Source organism: Cryptomeria japonica, chromosome 3, assembly GCF_030272615.1.
Source record: "Cryptomeria japonica chromosome 3, Sugi_1.0, whole genome shotgun sequence".
In the NCBI taxonomy this organism is placed as follows: domain Eukaryota; kingdom Viridiplantae; phylum Streptophyta; class Pinopsida; order Cupressales; family Cupressaceae; genus Cryptomeria; species Cryptomeria japonica.
In genome coordinates, this window is record NC_081407.1 from 866,225,384 (window position 1) to 866,246,995 (window position 21,612).

Below are 21,612 nucleotides of genomic sequence, written 5' to 3' on the forward strand. Positions count from 1 at the left end.
CTTTTGAACTATGTACTTATTTTTTTATTTTTAATATTATGGGAGTCGCCCCCTTCTCACAATACTTATCTAAATAAATAAAAGATTTTTTTTTTTTAAATAAGACGATAAAAATCAATTAGCTATGGACTAGAATGAAATGTTATAAAAAAATTAATGATATCAACTAAATGGGAGTTTTTTTAAATGTTCAAATTAAGCAATATGTGAATATAAAATAAAATATAAAGATTTCAAATATTATCTATAGTCAAAAAATAGAGTTGTAATAAAAAAATTATGTAAGATATAATGTCTATCCAGTAAATATTAACTAGCATACTTATATTTTGAAAAATCTATGTAGAATGCTCAAAAAGATATCAATTTGTTGACACCAATAAAAATGAATGCTTGCCACCAACAAAAAAAGATGCTACAAATCTCAATGAAAATGACAATGTTGAGGCCAATGATAAACACCTCTCCACATGATAAAAAAGATTAAATTATTGTGAACAAAAAAATTATAATAATTGAATTTTATCAAAATTTAAAAATAGATTTTTTTCATTTATAATATAATAAATATATTCTTTTGTATAAAGAATTAATACATTAATCATTTATAATGAAATTATTAGTTTAGAAATAATTATTTATTAGTTCTATATACATATCATAAAATCTTGTAGTCTTGTAGCCTCAATAAAAATTTCAAATATTATCTATCCTTGAAAAATAAAATTGCAATTTAAAAAAATTATGTAAAATATGATACCTATCTAACTGGGTCGCTGCTATTCTAGCTCCAAAACATACTTTTTGTAAGCAGAATAGACGCGTCCATCCAGTTGACTGTAAAAATTAATTAATAAAAATTCATTGACTTATATACAGATAGACTATAACTGACGGTGCGGAGTATTCCAGAGAATTTACAGTTGTGTAAATTGAATGAATATGTTCTTCTAGTGACTTTGAAAGATGTAGGATGGACAATACGGACAACTCTCAAAGTCAGTGCTTATTATTATCACAACCTGTTCAATTTATACAACTGTAAATACCCTGGAATGCTTAAAACCATCAGCTATAAATTCTATCTGTTAATCAGTCAAGTCCATGTCCCAAATCAGTCTTATCTACTGCATTCCTGGTTTCAGAAAACGTTCTTTAAATAAATTTTCAGATATTTATTTGAATCTTTGAAATCGGCTCCGATCTTCTAGCACTACTTTTAAAAGTTGTGTTAAATTCTGTTCCAGCTGAAGCAGATGTCTCAGATTGTTTATCCCTGTGCAGCTTGCAAGATTCAACGAAGAAAATGTGGAGAAAAATGCATTCTTGCTCCTTATTTTCCACCAAACGATCCTCAAAAATATTTAGTAGTGCACAAATTATTCGGAACAAAAAGCATTCTCAGAATCCTTCAGGTAAAGATTCAAATGCTCTTAAATCTTTTATTTTTCCTGAAATTTAACACAAATAGGATCATTTACTGCAATAAATGAGCAATTATTTAATGGATGTATGGATAAATGGTGGAAACCCTTGACAAGTTAGGGTTATAAGTAAGAAGCTTGATCGAATCCGGTGGCGCCTTTTCTGTTTTGGTATTTTAGGGCATTCCGGTCGAGAAGAGAGCAGATGCTGTAATAAGCATGGTGTATGAAGCAAATGCTAGAAGAGATGATCCAATCTACGGTTGCGCTGGTGCAGTTTGTCGACTGCAGAGGCAAATATTTCAACTTCACTTACAACTGGCAACCATTAAAGCAGAGCTCCTCAATTCACAGGCTAATCTTGTGTCTCTTGAGACCGGATTTTGTAATGGCGGTGACGCTGAATCGAGTGTTATCCACAATAAGGACGACTTACTTTTTTTGCAAGATGGTGAGAAGCCGATCAGAAAATGGTATTAGCTGTGTAACGGGTTTTGGTTAACTGAAGCCATGCCTACTTAGGGTTATTCTAAAATATCATTTATTTTAATAATTAATACATTAATTTTGGTCAATAAAGAGAAAGATAAAAAAATAATTCCTTGTGGATGAATTTGTCAAAATATTATGTACTGTTTCATCATTATATCAAATCATATTTAAATAGAGTGTACATTCAGATGTAATTTTATTTACATCTATATAAATTTTACAAAGTATATTCTATGCTTTAAAATCTTTAAATTGTTTCAAAATTTATTTATAAAAATAAATAAATGATAGACATATTTTTATTTTTATTTATGATATTTAAATAGAATTTTTATTTAATTTATGAAATGATAAATGTATTTACATTTATATTTGCATAGACTCTACCAATATCTATTGCATGTTATACAATTTTTAAATTGTTCTAAGAATATGTATATGTATAAAATGTGAAGGGTAAGTATTTTATTTTCCTACAATAACATAGTTATATTTTGTTTTAAGAAGAATGATGTTACAATGGAAAAGATGCACCCAATAAGAGTATGATATACACATTAATTAATTTATATTGTTTTGCCTTAGACTAGAATATAATATACAAGAAAATAAATTATATTGACGAAAAAATGATATTGCACACAAAGTTTTTTTCTCTTCTTTTTCTAAAAATTTATTTAATTACTTTTTTTTTTTTTGCTCTATACCCAATAACATAATGAATATAATCTAATAATGAATTTCAAAAAATCATAGAGTATATCATTTTATAGTTGTTTGTAAAGGATTAAAACACTAGTTAATTTGTTTGCTTCTTGGTTAGAAAAGAAATCTAAATTATTCATTTTTTCTTGATGAAACTTTAAATATAATATTATACTAAATTAGTTAACTACAAGATTAGGTGAAGTCAACTTTATATTTTCATCACCCTCTTTTAAGCTTGACTTTGGATTAATCATGTGCAAATTCACCCATAGTTGTTCAAAAATATTTTTGGTCAAGACATTGGTGAAAACATATATAACATATTTTTTGATCTACAACACTCAAGCATAATTTCTCTATTATTGGTCAATTTTATTTTGAAATAATATCTCATATTAATATGTATATATTCTTTGGATCTATATTTTTATTTTTATTTCTCCTCTTATATTGAATCAAATAATATGTTTCTCATTCATACTACTTGACATGCTATTGATGTAGCTACCACATATTCAATTTTTGTTATAGAAAGAGAGAAAATGGTTTATCTTTGATGCCTAACATGCTTCTAAAATCAAACTAGAAAACATAAGCATGGGTTCTTTTTGTGGTCAAATATTCCTCCCCAATCCCTATTATTGCAAACAACTATACTAAAGTCATCAAATAGCCTCACTTCTATATCCCTTATCTCCTTCAATATTTTATAGTCTTATTTTCCTACTTGCCCTCCCTTTAATTAAATTAATCACCCTGATCCCTAATCCACTTGATATTAGTATCTTAAATAAGAACTTACATTATATTATGGACTCCCAAAAATATTTCTATTAACATGGTTGAAGGTTATTCTAAAACCTTTATTGACACCCAAATGGGATTTTAGATTTTATCTTTCATCATCACATTGGTATCAGGCATGTCATATTCCAATCCCTAATCCTTTCTTCTTCCTAGGTACCTTGGATATCCTTGAATATTGATCCTCACTCCTTCCTACATTGAATATTCTTGAATCTCAATCTTCACTCCTTGCATTGGATGTCTTAAGATACTAATCCTACTCCTTCCTACATTGAGTATCTACATCCCAATCCCCAAACATTTTCAAGCTTCCCCCTTCTAAATTGTTAATATTTTTCTTTCTAACTTTTCCTCAAGGAATTTTTTTAAAAGGTTCTCATTCATCACATTCATATCACTTATTTTCCCCCTTTCTAAGTTTGTGTGCCTTTTCCTTTCCTTGAATATTATCATAGCTACATCCCATTCATCAAACCCTTACTTTAAATCTTCAAAAAAATTAATGCTATTACACCAAATGAAAATTTAAATGAATGGCATCTCAATACCTAAAATTATCCACTCCCTTTTATAATTTCCCCTTCAATATATAAATCCCTAGACCCCCATCATTTAAATTGAAAACTCCACCTACTTCCCTACACTACCAAGGGTGCCATTAATGGCCTCAAATGGATGCAATAAGATTAAAGAAGAATCTCAAGCACCTATTAGCACATGTGGACTCCCCAGAGACATGGTATTTTTATAAATTTATATGATTGTTGATGTAGAGGGCATGGTTTCATGTGCATGACCATGTGAAGATAATGTTGGTAGTTATGGATGACATGCACACTTGTAGATAACCCTTTCTCTCATTCTAGAACCAATTGATATGTATTTGAATGTAATTTTTAGGCCCTAAGATAGAGTTTTAGTATTTATATAATTCAAATAGTTTCATCAATTTGTATCTTTTATCATGTAATCAAAGAAACCTCATTTTTTTTTAGTTTGAGCACTTGTGTTCACCTTTTGGATCTAAGATTAAAGTTGTTGGGATTAGCCAAGATTAGAAAGCAAAGGCCAGACCACATGATATGAACTCACAAAAATCCTAATTGATATTATCAAAGCATTGAGTAAAATGTATATAGAGACTTGCATATATAGGAAAACAAGTGGAGGTGGGCAAGTCAAATACAACAACGAATGAGACACTTGTTAACTAACTTGACAAGAGTTCTAGTAAGTTTCATGTGTGTGTGAAGAGATGTCTCACAAAGTGAGTACACATGTCTCAACTACATGAAGTTTAGACAAATCTCGAAAATACCTAGGTAAAATTAAGCTTATGTGTGAATAGGCCAATCTAGAAAGTATCAACAACTAACTAGTTAGCTAATGACACTATTTACACTAACACCCCCCTTGCGTGCAACTGAGGGAGTAAATTATGTATGATGATGAGTCTCGACTACTAAGCCATGTTAGGTACTCATACAAATTTCTCATAAAGAAAAGTGAAGGAGAAAACCTAGTGGGAATAAAACTCCTCTCCAAAAGGGAAATGATACACTATGAATGAAATGTACAAGTAAAGAAGATAGGTCATAGAATAAAGGACTCATGATATTCCCTCAAGGACTAATTCTATACTAGTACAATGAATGTTTCCCTCCATAGGAGATAAATGAGAGACTATGCAGGCCCCCATAATATGATGCATGTGGTTGTTAGGAATCGGAAGGACAACTGAGAGGGGGGGTGAATCAGTTGTCAATGAATTTCAACCTAATTATTAATTAATCCAACTTAATCCTTAATACCGATAAACCAAACTTAATGTTGGTTAACAGATTAGTAGTTAATATCAATACCAGTGAAACTTAATGCATGAAACAGAAAGAGAAACAACATCCACAACACATAACACAGATATTTTTGATGTGGAAACCTTGTAAGGGGAAAAACCATGGTGGGAAACCTTACCCACAATTAGATGATACTACTGCATATAGTATGTGTATACAAATGGGGTATGTACATGCAGAAAGACCAATCGCTTAGAGCACACTACTCAAATAGGAGTCGCAATGACTACATTAGGATGGTTAAATCCTAGAATAATGTACTACTTCAAAGTGCATCTGCAATGCTAGATTCAATACCGGTTTAAGCTCTGATAAATACCTTCAAACCTTCCTTTAACCTTCAAATGATGTCTACTTGATTCACTCTATGATCTGCTCATATGATCTTCAACATTCACACATACCATGACCATACCACAATTCCACACTTCATCTCACAAATGAGATCTTACATTTATACAAAACCTAAGACCAAATGTGTAGGTCGTCTCACTAAGAATATTACAATTAAATCAATTACAAATAAGTCTTGATGCGATACAACATGTCGGATCAATACATTTACAACAATATCCAATCAATAAATCATCTCCATAACATGATGTGCTGATCTGGAATAGATAACGTATACCGGTCCATAACCTAGACTTATATGTCGGTAACAACAAATATATCAACCCGATTAGACCAATAGCCAAAACACCAAAACCAAGTATCAAAACCATGTCTTAGACATAATCAAATGATCTCCATATGATAACAAGACATCATCTATGTCGGTGAACCATATAACCTACCAGTGAGCATATACCGGTGACTTTGCATAAGTCACTGACCTTGCCGATGAATACAATGTGTCGGTTCAACAACAAATCAGCAATGTAGATCTCGATAAGGATAAGTGTTGACATTAATGACAAAACCAATGCAACACATCCATAATACCAACAATCTCCCCCTTTGGCATTGATGGCAACACTAGATGGAAAAACATCAAAGTGCCAAAACAGAATGCCAAATACCAAAAACCAACAATCTCCAGAATAGATCAATACTAGAAATCAAAACCAAAATACAAAGACTATATATCTCTCCCCCAATCAATAATCACTCCCCAAATAATTTTTTTCCATAGATATCTCTCCCCCTTTGACATCAAATGCCAAAGCAATTAAGAATAAACACCAGAACATATAGCCAACTACTCCCCCTGAGAAGTATCTCTCCTCCATCAAAGCCAGAAAAAGATTTCTCTGTTAGTTTCTGTCGGTTTGATGCCAATATCTAATCATCTAAGTTTCTGCCAGTGAGGGTATTACCCCAAGCTTCTCTCTAAGATATTCAAAGGTTTCATTATGCAAAGGCTTTGTAAAGATATCTGCAATCTGCTCTTTAGTATTCACATAAACCAATCTTACTTCTTTTGCTTCAAAATTCTCTTTCAAAAAATTATATTTGATAGAAACATGCTTTGTCTTAGAGTGAAATACCAAATTCTTTGATATATCAATTGCTGTTGAATTATCATAATAAATGATTATTGGTTCTTTGCATTTTACCTTTATGTCCTTCAACATTTGCTTAATCCATAATACTTGAGTACAATTAGTTGTTGCTGCAACATATTTTGATTATGTTGTTGATAATGAAGTACAACTCTGCTTCTTTCTTATCCATGAAATCAATCTGCTACCAAGAAATAATGCACCACAAGTGGTACTCTTTCTGTCATCTACATCTCCTACCCAATTTGCATCGGTGTATGCACATAAATCAAAATTTTCATCTTTAGGATACCATAAACCAAGATTTGTTGTGCCTTGTAGATACCGAAAAATCCTTTTTACTGTTGATTCATGATTTTCTTTAGGATTACTCTGAAACCTTTAAACAATACATATTGCATTCATTATATCAGGTCTGGTTTGTGTCAAATACAGTAAACCTCCAATCATAGATTTGTATCTTGTCAAATTAACATGAGTTGAATCATCCTTCAATGTCAATTTATCAGTTGTAGTCATAGGAGTACTTACAAGTTTAGAGTTTTCCATACCAAATTTCTTTAGTAGTTCCTTCAAGTATTTTGTTATACCTTTATCAGTTTGTGAAATCTGCAATCCTAAAAAGAATTTTATCTCCCCAATCATAGACATTTCAAATTCTTCTTGCATCTTGTTAGCAAAGTCCTTAAACAATCCATCTTCTCCTCCAAAAATGATATCATCAACAAAAAATTCAATAACCAAGATGTCATCGTTAGTCACTTTGTAGTATAAGTTGTTGTCGGCATTACATTTAGTGTAACCAAGCTTCAAAAGATATTTGTCTAATCTAGCATACCAAGCTCTAGGAGCTTGCTTCAATCCATACAAAGTTTTCCTTAATCTTGAAGAGGTTGTTTAATGTAAACTTCCTCTTCAAGATCACCATTAAGAAATGCACATTTTACATCCATCTGATACACTTTATAGTTCTTATGAGCTGCAAATGCAAAGAAATCTAACTGCCTCAATTCTAGTTATCGGTGCAAAGGTTTCATTATAATCAATTCTCTCCTTCTATGAATATCCTTTACAAATTAATCTTGCTTTGTTCCTGATTACCCTACTATCTTCATTAAGTTTATTTCTAAATACCCATTTAGTTCCAATTACATTTTTGTCTTTAGGTCGAGGAACTAATGTCCATGTATTGTTCTTTTCAATTTGTTCTAATTCATCTTCCATTGCTTTTATCCAATGTTCATCTTGACATGCTTCAATAACAGATGTTGGTTCAATTTGATAAATTAAGCATACCTCTTCATTTTCCTGTCTTCCTCTTGTCATAACACCTTGATACTTATTCCCAATTATCTGATTTTCTGAGTGATTCAGTCTTACATACCTGGGTTTATTCACATGTTGTTGTTCTTCAATCACTGCAGAATTCTCTGATGATGCCGGTGTGACTAGATCCACATTTTGTACCGGTACAATCTGTATTGGTTCATTTATGATCATCTCAACTATCGATTCAGAATCTACAGACCTTGAATTTCCTCTAAAGTGTTCATCTACCTTCACATTAGCACTTTCAATTATCTTCTGCAATCTTTTATTAAAACATCTATATGCCTTGCTCTTAGATGAATAACCAGGAAATATTCCTTCATCACTTCTAGGATCAAATTTACCAGCATACTCATCTCTCCTAATATAGCATTTGCTTCCAAATATTCTGAAGTATTTAAGATTGGGAGTATTACCAAAACATAGTTCATAAGGGGTCTTACCGGTTTCACCTTTGATGTGAACTCTATTGAAAGTGTAAACTGTTGTATTCACTACTTCTCTCTAGTATATATGAGGTAGATTTGTTTCCAATATCATGCTTCTAGTTGCTTCCAGAATAGTTATGTTCTTCCTTTCCATAATTCCATTCTGCTAAGGTGTCCGTCGTCCAGGGTGTTGATAGTTGTCTTTTGATTCCATTCACTTCACAGAATGTATTAAATTCCTTAGATGTAAATTCTCCTCCTTGATCAGATCTCAAACACTTGATTTTCTTACTGGTTTCATTCTCTACCATTGCCTTGTATAACTTGAATTTTCCAAAAGCTTTTGATTTCTCCCTAAGAAAAGTAACCCAGCACATTCTAGAATAATCATCAATAATTAGCATAAAATATCTATCTCCCTATAGACTTCTTTTTCTTGTCAGACCACACAAGTCAGTATGAATTAAATCAAGAACATTATTGGATTTCTCATAAATACTCTTAAAAGTTGTTCTAATTTTCTTTCCCATTTGACATTCTTTACATACCGGATTATGAGGTTTCACAATCTTAGGTAAATCCCTTACTGCCTTAGTTGAACTGATCTTTACAATGCAATCAAAATTTACATGACAGAGTTTCTTATGCGATAACCAACTTTCATCAATATGTGCAATCAAACATGTCTTATCATTGTTATTCAAATTAAAGATATTACCTTTAGTCTGATTATTGGTTGCAATCTCCAATCCAGTTCTGTTTCTGATTTTGCATTTTCCATTTTTGAATTGTAACTGAAATCCCTTTTCAACTAATTGACAAACGCTCAAAATATTATGCTTCAAACCTTTAACATAATAAACATTGTCAGTATTGTTCTTATCATCCAAAGATATAGTGCATTTTCCTTTGATTAAACAAGCTTTATCATCACCAAATCTTACTAGACCTCCATTATATTCCTGAAAAGATAAGAATTTACTTTTATCACCAGTCATATGATGTGAACATCCACTATCAATGATCCATTCATCTTTTTCCTCAATTTTAGTTGTCAGGGCCTGCTCTACCAGTGGGACAATAGGTGTTGGTTGATCTTTTTTATTGCAACAAAAGCCCATCCATTGTCTGTCGATTCTTCATCAGAATCATCTATAACTCCTTCATCAGCATAATAACATGATTTATCTCTATTCTTCTTAAATTTGTATCTCTGATATTCAGGGTTGGGCTCATATGTTCTTTTAGCTTCCTCTCTCAATCTTGCATGTCTATCAGGACATCTAGATGCTATATGACCAACTTTATTACAATAAAAATATTTAAACAGTGCTTTACCTTCATACTTACTTCCAACTGGACCTTTAGGCATCTTCCTTGCAAATAGTGCTTCAAGTTCTTCCAGTTCTTCATTTTCCCTCCTAATATCTTCAAGTTATTTTGCATAAAATGCTTTCCAATCAAATTTGTCAGATGATGATGATGATGTTGCAGATGATGATGCTCTGAAAGCTAAATCTGTCTTAATTGTAGCAATAGGACCAAATTCCTCAAGCTCAAATGTTGAAAGTTTTCCAACCAAGGTATCTCTAGATACTGATGTATTAGGCATTGTTCTCAACTCATTAATAGTAGTTACTTTCATTTTGTAAGTTGGTGGCAAAGCTCTTAAAACTTTAGAAATAATTTCATCTTCACTTAAGGATCCTCCACAACATTGTAGTCCTAAAACAATTTCATTAACTCTTTCCATAAAAGCAGAAATTCTTTCATCTTCTTCCATTTCTAAATTTTCATACCTGACCTTGTAACATTCCAATTTTGCAATTTTGACAATGGTATCTCCTTCATTCAATGTTTCCAATTTATCCCAAATAGCTTTAACAATAGATCGGTCTAATAATCCCATAATTTGCTAATCTGATAATGCGCTCAGAAGTGCTTCTCTTGCTTTGCAATCATTCTCTTGATCCTTACCCAATGTTGGTGGATTGGGTTGATTCGGAGTAGGACCAACATAGCCATTCTTTGTAACTTCCCATATGTCTCTTCCAATGCAATTCAGATGTGTCTCCATTATAATCTTCCATATACCATAGTTAGTTCCATCAAGTTTAGGATTGTCCTTCCTAAAAATGTTTGTTGCCATAGGGTCTCCTCAAGCTGTTAGATTTCTGTAAAAAGAGGACTTAGCTCTGATACCAATTGTTAGGAACCGGAAGGACAACTGAGAGGGGAGGGGGGGGTGAATTAGTTGTCAATAAATTTCAACCCAATTATTAATTAATCCAACTTAATACTTAATACCGGTAAACCAAACTTAATGTCAGTTAACAGATTAGCAGTTAATATCAATATCGATCAAGCTTAATGCATGAAACAGAAAGAGAAACAACATCCACAACATATAACACAGATATTTTTGATGTGGAAACCCTGTAAGGGGAAAAACCATGGTGGGAAACCTTACCCACAATCAGATGATGCTACTGCAGATAGTATGTGTATACAAATGGGGTCTGCACATGCAGAAAGGCCAACCTCTTAGAGCACACTGCTCAAATGGGAGTCGCAATGACTACAGTAGGATGGTTAAATCCTAGAATAATGTACTGCTTCAAAGTGCATCTGCAATGCTGGATTTAGTATCGGTTTAAGCTCTGATAAATACCTTCAAACCTTCCTTTAACCTTCAAATGATATTTGCTCGATTTTCTCTATGATCTGCTCATATGATCTTCAATATTTGCACATACCATGACCATACCGCAATTCCACACTTCATCTCACAAATGAGATCTTACATTTATAGAAAACCTAAGACCAAATGTGTAGGTCGGCTCACTAAGAATATTACAATTAAATCAATTACAAATAAATCTTGATGTGATACAACATGTCGGCTCAGTACATTTACAACAATATCCAATCAATAAATCATCTCCATAATGTGTCGTGCTGATCTAGAATAGATAATGTATACCAGTCCATAACCTAGACTTATCTATCAGTAACAGCAAATATGTCAACCCAATTAGACCAATAACCAAAACACCAAAACCAAGTATCCAAACCATGTCTTAGACATAATCAAGTGATCTCCAGATGATAATAAGTCATCATCTATGTTGATGAACCATATAACCTACCAGTGAGCATATACCGGTGACTGTGCATAAGTCACTGACCTTGCCAGTGAACATAATGTGTCAGTTCAACAGTAAATCAACAATGTAGATCTCGAGAAGGATAAGTGTTAACATCAATGACAAAACTAATGCAACACATCCATAATACCAACAGTAGTGTCGGTAGATGCTCGACAATAGATGCTAAAGATGATCCATACTTGTTGAAAAACACCACAAATGTGTGCAAGATGTATTCCCATTCTGGATATGTGGCAAATATATCAATGTCTCTAAAGTTTGCACATGACCCAAAGACTAAATGTCATCATACTAATTTCTAAGCATATAGTGTGGAAAATTGGTATGCATATCTTGTTGTAAGGAACCAATGATGTTTTTTTTAAGCATTTATGGATTCATGTATAGAAACAAGTGGTGAGATCACAATGCATGTCATATGACTACATTGTTCATCTCCATAATGCTCAAAAAGGTGTGGAAGTGCTCAAAGGCGTGACTTCATAAAAATGCTCAAAGGCATGACTCAAGACACCCTTTCAAGAGAAATATAAGTAAATAAGGTTCATGGAAGTGTTCATGACATGATTCATGGAAGTTCTTGTAGTAACGACTCAAGATACCCCTTTGATTCAATCTACGGTGACCGCCCCCTTCCCCCCTCCTCCACACTCCTCCACCCCCCTCCCACCACAAAATTTTTGGCACTCTATAACTTAGTTCTTTATGCATCAAGGTCCATTGAATAGGGAATGACAAACATTAACTTTTGCAAAAAAAATAGTGCTCAATTTCAAGGTACCATTTAAAAGTTATTTAACAATAAATTTCTCATAAAATGGCCTATTTAATACTGGAAAAGATGCTCTAAGATGATATCAAGCATATGCTTCTAGCTACTCGTTAGAATTAGCATGGAAAATACTTTATGATGACTTAATGTTTATCAAATTTAACCTCCATGAGTGAAAATGGTAACCAAAAAAGAAAATTCCCTCCTTTACAAACATTTTAAATGACTGAAAAACACTAATTTGACTAATTTAATACATAAAATGGACTGATCAAGTCCAATAATGTATAAAAAAGTCATGTGCTAATTGTCTTACTTGTTGGAAGAGATATTGAAGTGAATTTTAACACTTGTAGTTGCTGCAAAAAGGCTTTGACCAGCTTGCTAGAGCTTTGTTACTAAAGGAAGGTGTGATGGGAGCTTCTGTGGTTGGTCTTCTTCCCCACGTCTCTATTGGGAGTATTGTGAAGTTGCTGAAGGTTCTTTGTAAGGAGTTGTTTGACCAATTTTGTGATAGGTGTGTGCCACCAATGATTCAATTGCATTCATCTCCCTTTATGCTACGCCTCTCTCTGCAAATTGAATACAAACTCTTTTACTTTGACTGTTGTACTTGGCGAGTGGAAGTCCACTGGAAAGATTAGCTTACAGAGTCAAGCAAATGGCTGGAATTTTGACAATAGAAAAAGGAAAATAATTACATGACGCCATAATCAGACAATTCACATACAGCAAAGGAGGAACAAAGAACGATCACCTCCAATATGCATTACACACTGTCACACAAAAATTAAATAACATTCAACATAATTATTTTCCAAGGATGGCAGGAAACCAAGGTGGTGATGTATTTGTTGAAGATGCTGTGTGGATGGTGATTTTATGCTGTGTGGGAAGATGACAAATATATTCCTCTTATCATTGACATTAATTTATTACCATTTATTTGAAAATATTTATCACATTAATAATTAATCATTTATTATCCATTAAATATCATTGATTATTTATTATTATTTATTATATGATTATTATTTTCCATTTATCTACTTTATTAAACAATAATTATTATTTAATTAAATAAAAATTAATTATCTATTTTAAATAAATTGATAAGTAAAAATTGCTAAAGGGATTCAACAAATAATCTTTGAGTAATAATTCATTAAATTCTTCCTATAATCTATATTATAAAGTAATAATTGATGGGACCAATTGTAATACAAACTACATAAATTTTTGGTTTGATAAAGGGTAAGGGAAAGCAAATTAACTATGATAATTTAATTTATGTACATAAATTAAATATATATAGTCAACACTTTTGACTACATATGGAAGTGTGGGTTTATTTAACTTTGTTTCCAAGTATCAATGTTATGTTAAATGATCTTTAGATAATCCCTCCAAGTGTTGATGCAATAACATGATAAATCATAATAAAACCCATCATGGAAACAAACTTGAAGATAACTTGTTGTAGCTTGATGCTCTTTGTACTCAAATATTCTACAAAAAAAATAAGGAATGCTTGTGAATAAAATTGCTAGATGATGGAAAGATGATCAAATGAATTAGAGATGATGCCTTTATATAGGCTTCTCAATGTATTTTCACATTTAGGTTGACTCCCAATGCTCATATCAAAATATCAAGATTGGATCACAAATGGTAGGAATCAACAATCTTACATATTCATATTTGGGCCCCTTTCAAAGGGACTATGGTGCTAGGCGCCCTAGTCCACTGGGACTATTGCACTAGGTGCCATAGTCTACCTAGAAAAGGGAAAACTAACAATGGTTGTAGATTGCAAAGGCATAGGACATAGAATCGGGTCATCTCATGAGCATACAATAATAGTTTGGATGAGATAAGGCCAAAATAGGCTAAAAAAGACTAAGAATGAGGAACATGAAAAAAAAGGCCCAAAAAGGAGTGTGAAATCTTAAGGGGTTACAATTTATGACTCTTTAACGTCTAGTAAATATTACATATAAATATATATACATATATTATATATAATGTGTTTAATGCCCCAATTAATGGGGATGGATGAGATAACTCTCCAAAACTTAAAGGAGAAGTACAATAGACTCATCCTTATCATGGATGGTCAAAGATTAATTTTGATAAAGATTCAAGAGGAAATCTAGGGGTATCAAGAGTGATATTTTTTATAAGAGATGAGAGTTGAAATATGATCAAATAAATATCATTTAATAGATTCAAAGAAGAAACCAATAATGAGGCTAAATCTCATTCTCACAACCTTGGTATATATATATATATATATATATATATATATATATATATATATATATATGCAACAAACTCAAACTTAATAGAAATTAAATTAAAATTATCAAACTAATCAAGAAGAGAATATATTAGAAATTAAATATTATTCAAAATAGTTTTCATTTCTTGGAATTAGTGGAGAATTGCACTATCAGACATGTTATTAGACAAATAAACAAAGAGGCCAACATTCTTACTAACTTTTCTATAGAAATGAATGAGGCATGTGTTATAAAATCTCAAGTTAATACTTGGTAAATCTAAAACATATTATGAATATTCCATTGGAATATGGGAGAGCTAATGATGAAAGAAAATCAAATTCAATAAAACATTAATAGAGGATAATCAACGCCCATGTAAATTTTACAGTTGAAAACTTAATATTCTAAAAAAATCAAGTTATATTCCAAGCCAGGTTAGGGAATATCCCCAATTTTGGTAGAATCCATAGGATGATGATAATTATTATCAATTATGGTGATTTGATCCTTAAATCAAATGGCATGTTCATTAAAGAATTGAAACCCTTAGCATCATTGAGTAGCAACATGGACATACTTGTAATGCTAGCTCATAAACAACTATGGATGGGTTTCTTAAGTAGAATTTTTTAGAAGAGGATAAAAATATGGTCTTTGAAATAAGTTTATTGGATTGATCCTATATGCATTGTAATGGAGTGAATAATTCATGGTATTTGACTATTGCTACTAGCTTAATATTGATCTTCTCATTTTTTGTCTTTTCTATATTAGATCTTTGAGAACTAAAAAATTGACTAAGAAGATGGTGGAAACTCTAATTAAGAGTCAATTTCTAAGAGGAGTAGATGATGTTATTCTAGTTGCAACCTATTATTCTTATAATGTTTCTAATAGATGGAACTTTTTTGGTAAATAATGGAGTGGTAAGAAAGCATTGGAGGCTATTTATTATCAGTGGCATCATATAGAACAAAGATTTAAAGGAGAAAGAAGGAATCATATGGCTCATATTTTTTCCAATGGGCAATATATTTAATCATTACAAAGGATGTCTCATCTAGCTCAGAATTCTCATTTTAGATTGCTTTAATGATGAGATAGAAATGTAATAATCTCCTATGGAAGCATTCTATATATAAAAACATATGTAACATATATATATTAAAAAATAAAATTCTTAAATAACTTTGAAATGAGATAAAATAACTCAAGTAAACTAAAAGGGAATAAAGAAAATAATTTAAATTAATTTAAAATATTTATTATATAGTATTTCTATTCTATTATGACTTGTTACTAAGTGATTTGTGAGCTTTTGTAGATTGTTTATTTAAAGAAATGTGTTTTTTATTTACTATAAATAAATGTATTTTATCTTATAATATGATTGTATCCCATTTAAATGATTTATTAAAGACTTTTTGATCTACTTAAAATAATTTTTAAGTAAATAGAAGAAAATAAAATAATTATTTATAAATAAAAATAGCTTTTTATAAATAATTAAATAATTTAAATAAAAACATAATAAACACTAAGGATATAAAATAACTCAATTTTTAGTAAATGTATTTAATATAGTTAAGTTAGTTGTACTTATCTTTAGAATTATGTAAGATTTATTTTATGTTTTTTATCATGATAAAAGGGGTTGAAGGACCCTAACTTGTTATAAACAATTTCCTAAGGGATGAAAGGAGCTAGTTCTACAAGAATAAGAACCTCAAAAACAAAATATTTTTCATAAATAATAAAATAGATAATCAACTTACAAATAATAAGATCATAAAAAACAATATAATAAACAAAACTATAAAGACACAAAACCATGAACCACATAAGGTATAGTTGTAGCCTAGTTTACAAACAAAGTGTGGCACCCGAGGAGAACCTAAATGATACCATACTCAATCATATACATCCTCATACCTTTAACCATAGTGGGTGAGATTGAGAGATAAAATTGGGAATACATTTCTCCCTCATTTAAACAATAGTCTATAAAGTATAGTTCTCAAAGTCCTCAAACTAAGGAGGAGGGGGTAAAACACCTTATCTTGTACTATAACCTTGCACATTAAGTAAGGCTCGAAGAACACTTGAAAAGATAATTCAACCTTTTATGACTCTTAATAGTAACAAATGATAGCTAATTCTCCATGGAGGGGAGCTCAAGAGTAATAAAATTTATTATTTTGTCAAGAGTAGTCAAATTCAAGGCCAACAAAGATGGATGAATAATTTTGAACCTAAGGGGAGACACTAAAATAGTTAGAGATGTGGGTATGTTCTCAATAAAACCCTCAAAATTTGAATTACAGAAAAAAAGTAAAAGGTGGGGGGCAGTGCATTCTATCACCATGTTGGTTAGGTCAACTTAAAAATAGTTTGATGATAATCTAAGGCCAAATATCCTATAGCATAACACTTCTATAATAGAAAGGAATACATATATATTTGATAGACTATGTATAATGCTAATAAATCACCTATAAAATGATCTCATTGAGGATAAGTTTTAATAAATAAATATCCACTAGAATGTGGGTGAAAGAGGTATGAGAAAAGCTCAAGGTTGTAGGGTCAACTTTCAAGAAATGAACAAGAGTGTTATCAATAGCCTCAAAAGTAAATGTGCACTAAAATTTTAGAGAGATAAAAGGAAACTTTATCTACACCAACTTCATGCTAGCCTACTTTGTTAGAGGATTGAATGGGGGAGAGTAGGGTTGAACTGATAGAGAGTGGTCATCCCATATCCATCATATATCATTCAAAATATCATCCCTATGATTGAAAGAATTAAAATACACCATAACAAATCCTTTTGTATAGGGATAAATCTCTACCCTACCCTCAAAAAAATGCTAGTGATTTAAAATTCATATCTACAAGTTTCACAGGGATGCCTAAAGGGACCTAAATTTTTAAACCAAGCACTTTTTGGAGAAAAAAAAAAATTTCCATGACATCCTACCATAGAAACACAATGTGAGTCATCTAAGAATGTGGGATCCACTAGGATTTATCTCTCAATAAGACTTCATAAATTATTGTACAAAAGTGAAAGAAAGGTATTCTTAAATCTATCTCTCAATCTCATATTATATTGGAGGGTGTGATATTTAATATGGTTGGGTTAGGCATTATATAAATGAGGCCCAAGCTCTATGGTATTTCATTTTTAGCTGATGTTGTGTGTGACAACTTGGTTACATTTTTGTCCCTCTCTAAATCATCTTGATGGATTGTTTGGTTTGTCTCATATCTCATGGCATTTTTTATGTTCTCTTGCCAACTTCTTTATTATACAAGGCTTCTCAATCCTACTTTTATCGATATCAAAAATATATTAGCAATTACTAAATATTATATAAAATATATTATTAATATAATCAATGTATTAATATTTATTATATATTAAGCTATTGATTGTAAAAGTGAATATATGTGTGTGTGTGTGTGTATGCACACACACACACACACACACACACACACACACACATATATATGTGTGTGTGTGTGTGTGTGTGTATATAACATACATACATACATACATGCATATATACAGATACATGTATGTATATATATGTGTGTGTGTGTATGTATACATATATATACATACATATACATAGATTCATACATACATATACATGCACACACATATATATAGATATATGTATATGTATATGTGTGTATATACATATACATATACATATACATACATACATATATATAGATACATATATATATATATATACATATACATATATACATACATACATATACATATATACATACATACATATACATACACATATGTATATGTATATATACATGTATATATGTACATCTATATGTATATATACATATACATGTATGTATATACATGTATATGTATGTATGTATATGTATGTATATGTATGTATATGTATATGTATATGTACATGTATATGTACATGTATAGACACACACACATTAACATAAATTATTTATTTACTATAGTTTTATTGAAAGATTTTTTATTTTTTTTACTATTACAATAAACATAGCAACTAAAAATATTGAAATTATTATAGAGGTTGATAAATAAAATATTGAAATTATTACATAGGTTGATAAATAAAATAATAAGTTAGTAGGTAATGTTTTTTAAATAATTATATACTTTAATTTTTATTAAAAACTCTTTTTCATGACATTATTTACTTTATTCTACGATGATAGAAGGGGTAGTGAAATGGGGTGAGTGTGTCAATGTTAACTTTTATCTTTTAACTTAAATTTGACAACCATTCACATGTCAAAATATTAATATTAATTATAAACTTAATATTTTTTAAATAAACATCATATAAAACAAAATATACCCCCATCAAAATTATAAGTTTTAAATAGATATATAAATATAAAATTAAAACAAAGATATTTAGAAAGAATCTAATATTTCTTGATTACAATAATCTTTTTTAAAAAATTATTTTTAAAGATTCTTTGAATAATCATAAGAAGTTTAAAATTTAAATATAAAAAACTAAATATCAATTATCAAAACTAAACAATTTAGATATAATATAACTTAAATATTTTTGTATCAAAACTAAACAATTTAGATATAATATAACTTAAATATTTTTGTATGTAGTAAATATAATTTAAAATGAAATAAAATAATTTTAAGGCAAATAAAATAGTTCCAATTGATATCTCTTCCCATTTAGATAGATATGTTTAATCATTAATAATAAATAAACCATAAAAAATAATCTTTAAGTTATAATATATTAATCATGTAATTGTTTTCAAACATATGTAATGATTATTTAATTTTTATTATTTTGTATATATCTATTCTTTATAGTTTTTATTAGCACATACTTACCATGACAGATTACCCTTTTGTTATCACCATCTCTCTCTCTATATAAAAAATTTATATATTATATATGTGGGCCCACGTTTTATATTTTAGAAAGCAAATATAAAAATACGTAAACAGAAAACCTGCAGCCAACCCTAAAAATCAAGTGCATTATTCTTTCAGGGTTGTTCTTTATTTTTATTGAAGGAAGAATAAACTGAAAATTTTAGAATTGATGGAAGTTTGTTTTAACCATGTACGATTTTGTAAGAGAGCTGTTTGACAAATTGCCTCAAAAAGATTAGACAATGTATGAATTGTCTCATAAAATGTTTCAAACAAATATTTTATATGAATTGTTTGACAAAATGTTTTTATAAAATGTTTCAAAGAAATATTATATATGAATTGTTTGACAAAATGTTTCAAACATACATATATTTAGTCAATATATATGAGCTGATTGACAAAACAATACAAATGAAGTATTTGATAAATTGTCTCAAACATGTGTATGAAAGATATAGACAATGCATATTAACTGTATGACAAAATGTCTCAAAGAAATGCGTAAAAAGGGAGACAATGCACATGAACTAGTTGACAAAATGCCTAACAAAAACATGTAGAAAAGATATAGACAATGCATGTGAAATGTTTGACATTTTATCTCAAAACAATATGATCTCATGTAATGTCATGATTACAAGATATGTATTGCATTGATTCTATTTTTTATTTTTTATTTATTTTTGTATATGTAGTCACATAAATCTGTCCACTTAATTAAATGAATATTTAGTATTTATTTGATTATTTAACCATCAATCAATAATTAATTCATCTTAACTCTCTTCTCCTATTAGTTAAATAAATTATTCAATTTATTTGATTTAATTCACTTAACCAAATTCAAACCATTAATTAAATAAATAAATCATATTTGTTTAATTAAATCTTCTCTCACATTTAAATAAATTAATATTTATTTAAATCCCCCAAAATCTCATCTCTCACATTTAAATAAATTAACATTTACATTTATTTAAATCACCTTTATCCTCCACCCACTTGCATTTTCCTACAAATGCAAGTTGCACAACTATTTTAAATAAATAAATTCCTATTTATCCTCACCCACTTGAAACCTTTAATGGTTTCCCTTAAAGTCTTCAAACTTAATGGCTTCCTTCTAGAGTCTTCTCAAATTTTTAATGGTTTCTCTTAAAGTCTTCAAACTTAATGGCTTCCTTCTAGAGTCTTCTTAAGCCTTTAATGGTTTCCCTTAAAGTCTTCAAACTTAATGGCTTCCTTCTAGAGTCTTCTCAAGCCTTTAATGGTTTCCCTCAATGTCTTCAAGCATTTAATGTTTTATCTTCCTTTTTCTCATATAAATAAATTAAGATTTATTTAAATAAAATCCAAAATTCACATTCACATTTAAATAAATTAATATTTATTTAAATATCTATCCAAATGCAAATTACACCATTTAATTGAAATAAATGATTTTATTTCAATTGAAAATCCCAAAATTCCTCCCACTTGCATTCTCCTACAAAATCCACTTGCATGCCTAAATCCCTTCTAGATTCTTCTAACTCCTTCTAATTAGCCTAATCTATCCTAATCATTGTCACATTCCTAAATAAAAGGAAGTCACTTCTCAAAAACCTCCAAAGTCTTCAATAACCATTAAAGGTTGCATGTCTTCAAATGGTTAACCTCTAAAGTCTTCCAAACCATTAAAGGCTCTTACATAACCATTTATGGTTAACTCACCTTTTACCTTTGGTTAAAAACTTTCCTCTAACTTAACCATCCTTTTGACTCATGGGTCTCTTCAAAGCATTTATTTCTTTGACTAAGGTAGCCATTTAACCCTTGCACATTCATTTATCCCTTGGATAAAAGGAATATTCATTAACCTAACCCTAACCCAACCTCTTAAGGTAGCCATCATGTCCCCTCA

At 30.2% G+C, this 21,612-nt stretch overlaps 1 protein-coding gene across 1 annotated transcript; it reads left to right on the forward strand.

The window, feature by feature from the left end:
* Positions 1 to 1,130: 1,130 nt before the first annotated feature.
* On the forward strand, positions 1,131 to 1,990 carry LOC131061564 (LOB domain-containing protein 1-like). The gene is made up of 2 exons (XM_057995300.2): positions 1,131 to 1,415; positions 1,605 to 1,990. The coding sequence occupies exons 1-2, from the start codon at positions 1,257 to 1,259 to the stop codon at positions 1,902 to 1,904; spliced, it is 459 nt and encodes a 152-aa protein (XP_057851283.2). The 5' UTR covers positions 1,131 to 1,256; the 3' UTR covers positions 1,905 to 1,990.
* Positions 1,991 to 21,612: the final 19,622 nt, after the last annotated feature.

Excerpts from the sequence above, each read along its gene's own strand:
- LOC131061564 (XM_057995300.2), top strand. The coding sequence starts at position 1,257 with ATGTCTCAGATTGTTTATCCCTGTGCAGCTTGCAAGATTCAACGAAGA. Across the intron at positions 1,416-1,604 it reads GCATTCTCAGAATCCTTCAG|GGCATTCCGGTCGAGAAGAG; the intron begins GTAAAGATTCAA and ends TTGGTATTTTAG.